Source organism: Notothenia coriiceps, unplaced genomic scaffold, assembly GCF_000735185.1.
Source record: "Notothenia coriiceps isolate Sejong01 unplaced genomic scaffold, NC01 NC01_scaffold00019746, whole genome shotgun sequence".
NCBI classification, from domain to species: Eukaryota; Metazoa; Chordata; class Actinopteri; order Perciformes; family Nototheniidae; genus Notothenia; species Notothenia coriiceps.
Genome location: NW_011352447.1, coordinates 1 through 3,715, shown reverse-complemented (window position 1 = coordinate 3,715; position 3,715 = coordinate 1). Strand labels below are relative to the sequence as shown.

The window sequence follows — 3,715 nt, the reverse complement described above, 5'->3', positions numbered from 1 at the left end:
CAGTTTAGTTCTGTGGGAACTGGTGGGAACGTAATTTTTAGGAGACAGGGTTGCGATAATACATTCTGACAAAAAATACAAATTATTATGAATAGAAATAAAATAAAAGAAGCCTCCCGTGAGTTACTACAAGCTATGAAGTAGATTTTAAAAACGTCTTATAGAAAAAAGCTCACTGCAGGACGTTGTAGAAATGCGTGTGTGCACCACGACAAAGGAGCCTCATTCAATTTACATTGGGGTTATTTGCGTGGTGCAGACACGTAAATGTAGCAAAGTTTGTGACTCCACCACGAAATGCGGTGTTAAGGAGTTCTGGTGGAGTCACGCATTTTGGTGAGATCAGGTTGTTCTGTGATCGGTCCAACAGGTGCAGAACACCTGGCGTCACCCCACTGTGTCAGCAGAACACCAGTCCTGTTAGTCTCGGTTTATGGCAGGTTTTGCTATGTAGTCTAAGTGCTATCCTAGAGACAACCAACAGACGAGTCATTGTTTGTAACCTTAGTTACTGCTACAGCATGCTCAGTAACCAAGGTTACATAGATGCAAAAGAGAAATAATAAAAGTCTTAAAACTAATATATTCTTCTAAAATATGGATGGGTTTTCATTTTGGCCCCATGCATTTAGTTGTAAATTGAGGAGGTATTTTGAAGCACATGATACAGACTCAGTCTGAGCCGGACCCTTGGCCCGGTGTGGTGCTGTTGTTAGACACATGAAGGTTTTACATTAAATAATATGATGAGCTTATTCAATATTTCCCATGAGTTCAGACTGTCACATTCTGAACCGGTGTTACCAACTGTTTTACTTTTTGTGAGCGAGTTCTTTAAGTAACATATTTTGGCCTAACACGTTGATAACACATGATAGTAAAACACAATGCATGCAATAACATGTGTAAACATGTCCACGGTTGTACAGTGTGTATGATTTAAAGAGACAAAAATAAGACACGACTGCTAATAAACTGTATATGACCACATCTTCCACTAAGTCTCAGATTCTCAGTTTGGGGTTGATGAAGTTCTCCTAACTCTCCAAGTAAATCCACCTTCAGGGGGTCCACCAGCTTGCACCTGTCTGCATGTCCTTTTTCTATGATGACTGGGGTTTAATGAATGATGACTTTTTTTATTCATCCCTTTTCCAAATAAAACACAATAAATTGATTTCTAGAATTGTAACAGACAATTACATCATCATAAACTTAGAATTCTTGAAGGGAAACATTTTGGGATTGTATTGCACACACAAACACACACAAATATACAAGCACACACATTTATTTTTGTCCTGATTCACTTTCACCTGTGTATTCATCACACGTTTACTCTAAAGCACAAGCTTTTTCCGTACGGAATGTCAACTTACTTACACTGCTCCAGGTTGTGGCCCCTCTGCTGTTCAACAGTAAGAACCACACTGAGTGGCCCCAGGTGGTGTCTCAGGACGTCAGGCGCCACGTCCACTCCCTCAGGACTCATGCGCTGGTGGTGTCAGGCCAAGTCCACGGCAGGACGCTGCTGCCTCTGCCTGCAGGCTGCCAGAACGTGGAGCAAGCTGACCTTGAGACGGACAAACGGTAAACCAACAATCATGTCGAAGGGACATTTTCCTAACTCCAAAGTAAACATCTCCCTTGTGACTCTTGCCAGGGGCGAGATGGTGAATAATACCATCATCCACTCCCTGGAGTCAGCAGTGATTGAGTGGAGCCATCAGATCCACGCGGTCCTGAAGAAAGACTCCTCTGACGCCCTGCTGGAGGGCCAAACGCCCACACCTCACTCAGAGCTGCTCTTCTGGAGGGACAGGTGTGCTCCTCTCTTATTACACACTGAATATCCGCTAAAAGTGTTTGTTCCTTTGCTGTGAGTGTGTGGCCCTGACAGAGGATCTCCAGCTGGTGCTTCTTATTGTTTTAGATCCAGAACACCTGTGCATTCGAGGGAAACTGGAAAATGTTTACTTTCCAATTTTGTTTCCCTCTGCACAAAATGTGTTCTCAATCTGTCTACAACATATGCACTTATGTTCTGCATCACAGACTTATGTTCTGTAAGCATCAGTAGGAGGTGAAGTAGGAGGCCCCTAGCTGACAGTCATGTATCAGGGCTCAGTTGCTGTGAGGAGGACCCAAGTTTGAATCCGGTTTGGAACCATTAGGTCCATCAAAAATATTTTCAAGTAACAAGTGGTTACCACAAGACAATAATACCCGGAATATCAAATATATACTTCACCTTAAAGATGCTGCATGTGTTTCTGACCAAATCTTTCAGATCAGTTTATTATTTTCTAAAAACAGAAAATCTGCAATATGTAAACAACACTTGTGACATCCTGTGGCCATATCTTATTTACTGATGACAACTTTACTGATACCTTGTTGTTCTCCATTTGCTTTCTCCATGAAGATATGCAGACCTGGAGTGCATCCACTCCCAGTTAAATTCCTCCAAGGTGAATAAGATGGCGCTGCTGTTGGAGGCTGTGGAGAGCAGCTATGCTCCTGCTTTCACCAGCCTGCAGCAGGGGGTCCTGACAGGTAGGACACTATCTACAGTATACACCTGCAGCATACAGAACTGAAATGAGATAAAGCACAAACTGGTGGGCGTGGTTTTTGATGATGCAATATTCTTGACTTCTTGACTCAATCACATGTTGCCTCACCAGCTTTGGAGGAGGCAGAGGACGTGCACTTCTACCTGAGGCCCCTGCAGCCACTCATCGAGGACATGGAGAGTGCTGAGTTTCCTGATGTGAGGGGTCAGATTGGTCCTTTGATGCACACTGTATGCCTGGTGTGGGCCAACTCCAGATACTACAACACTCCCCCACGCCTCATCGTTCTGCTGCAGGAGACCTCCAACCTCCTGATTCAGCAGGCCAGTCTTTTCCCTTGTGTCTTTAGTGGTAACAACTGTTTCTGAGATGACCTGTCGGCACAGAGTTGGTGTGTGTGGTGGGTCTGTTGTTTTATTAATTTTCTTTGTGTATAGATCAGGCATAACAAAATGTAACATGTTGTTGTGTGAGCTTTAACATATGTTTGTTTTGCTAAACTAAGCTTAGCTTGAGTGAGGGTACCATGTACAGATGTAGCGATTCATTTCAGACAGTTTGAAACGCGAGGGCCGTGATTGGTACGTGATCTGCCCTCGCTCAAGGGAAAACCTCCAGCTTGACTTGAGACCGCCCCCGTGATAGATAAATGTAATTATAATGAAGCCAGCTGCAATGGATCATTGATCCACCAGGGGGTGCAGTGGGGTTCCACACTGGAGCTCATGTGAAATAAAGTCAGATACAGTACGCCGGATGTACAGCGGAACTTTGTTAAGATCCATATGTCACGGATATCATACTCTGTGCTAAATAAGAGACATGTAATAATTTACAAAACATCACCATGTTGTTATTTAACAAAATAATGTTGTTTAGTCGAAAAAAACGAACGGGAGGAAATGCAGCCCGGCTCTCGATTTTTAATCCTAATTTAATCATCATCTTCACCACGATCATTTATGTTTATGTTCACCAAATTGACATGAAATCACTAACAAATATGAATATACTGTATTCAACTTCATTAAAACGTTATTAACGTGCCTAAACTCAGTAATTATACGATCATGTTCTGATAATGATGACGCAATAGCCCCGCCTCTCCCCACCTCTGCTGCTCACCCCCGCGTCAAAGT

The 3,715-nt window shown here is 43.1% G+C and overlaps 1 protein-coding gene across 1 annotated transcript; it reads left to right on the top strand.

Annotated features, from left to right (window-relative positions):
* Window positions 1-1,393: 1,393 nt before the first annotated feature.
* On the top strand, window positions 1,394-2,927 carry LOC104952195 (dynein beta chain, ciliary-like; the record flags this gene model as incomplete). Its single annotated transcript, XM_010778963.1, has 4 exons — window positions 1,394-1,590; window positions 1,664-1,822; window positions 2,426-2,556; window positions 2,688-2,927. Coding segments are annotated over 4 exons (727 nt in total), but the record flags the coding sequence as incomplete, so codon positions are not given.
* Between the last annotated feature and the right edge of the window lie 788 nt (window positions 2,928-3,715).